At 74.6% G+C, this 279-nt stretch overlaps 1 protein-coding gene across 1 annotated transcript in view; it reads left to right on the top strand.

Moving 5' to 3' along the window:
- Positions 1 to 51: 51 nt before the first annotated feature.
- FOXA3 (forkhead box A3) overlaps positions 52 to 279 on the top strand; it is a 7,308-nt gene continuing 7,080 nt past the window's right edge. Inside the window, exon 1 of the mRNA XM_007458506.1 lies at positions 52 to 241. Within this exon, the coding sequence (XP_007458568.1) occupies positions 173 to 241 (69 nt within the window). The 5' untranslated portion in view covers positions 52 to 172. The remainder of the gene's footprint in view (positions 242 to 279) is intronic.

Genomic DNA, 279 nt, shown 5'->3' with positions numbered 1-279 from the left:
TCTCCCGGCTATAAAGCGTGGCCGCCTCCCGCGGCGCCCGGGAAGGCTGGGACCCTGGGCTGTCGGACGGACGGGCGCCGGTCGGAGCTCAGGCCGTGCAGGCTGAGAGATCCGAAGCGCTTGGTTCCCCCCCGGGCCGGAGCGGGGGCGGGTGGGGGCGCAGGCCCGGGGGATGCTGGGCTCGGTGAAGATGGAGGCCCATGACCTGGCCGAGTGGAGCTACTACCCGGAGGCGGGCGAGGTGTGTCCTCGGGGATGGCGGAGCGGGAAGCGGGGGGG

This window comes from Lipotes vexillifer, unplaced genomic scaffold (assembly GCF_000442215.2).
Source record: "Lipotes vexillifer unplaced genomic scaffold, Lipotes_vexillifer_v1.1 scaffold371, whole genome shotgun sequence".
Lineage (NCBI taxonomy): Eukaryota > Metazoa > Chordata > Mammalia > Artiodactyla > Lipotidae > Lipotes > Lipotes vexillifer.
Note: the sequence above shows the minus strand (reverse complement) of the source record. Positions and strands in the feature narration are given on the sequence as shown.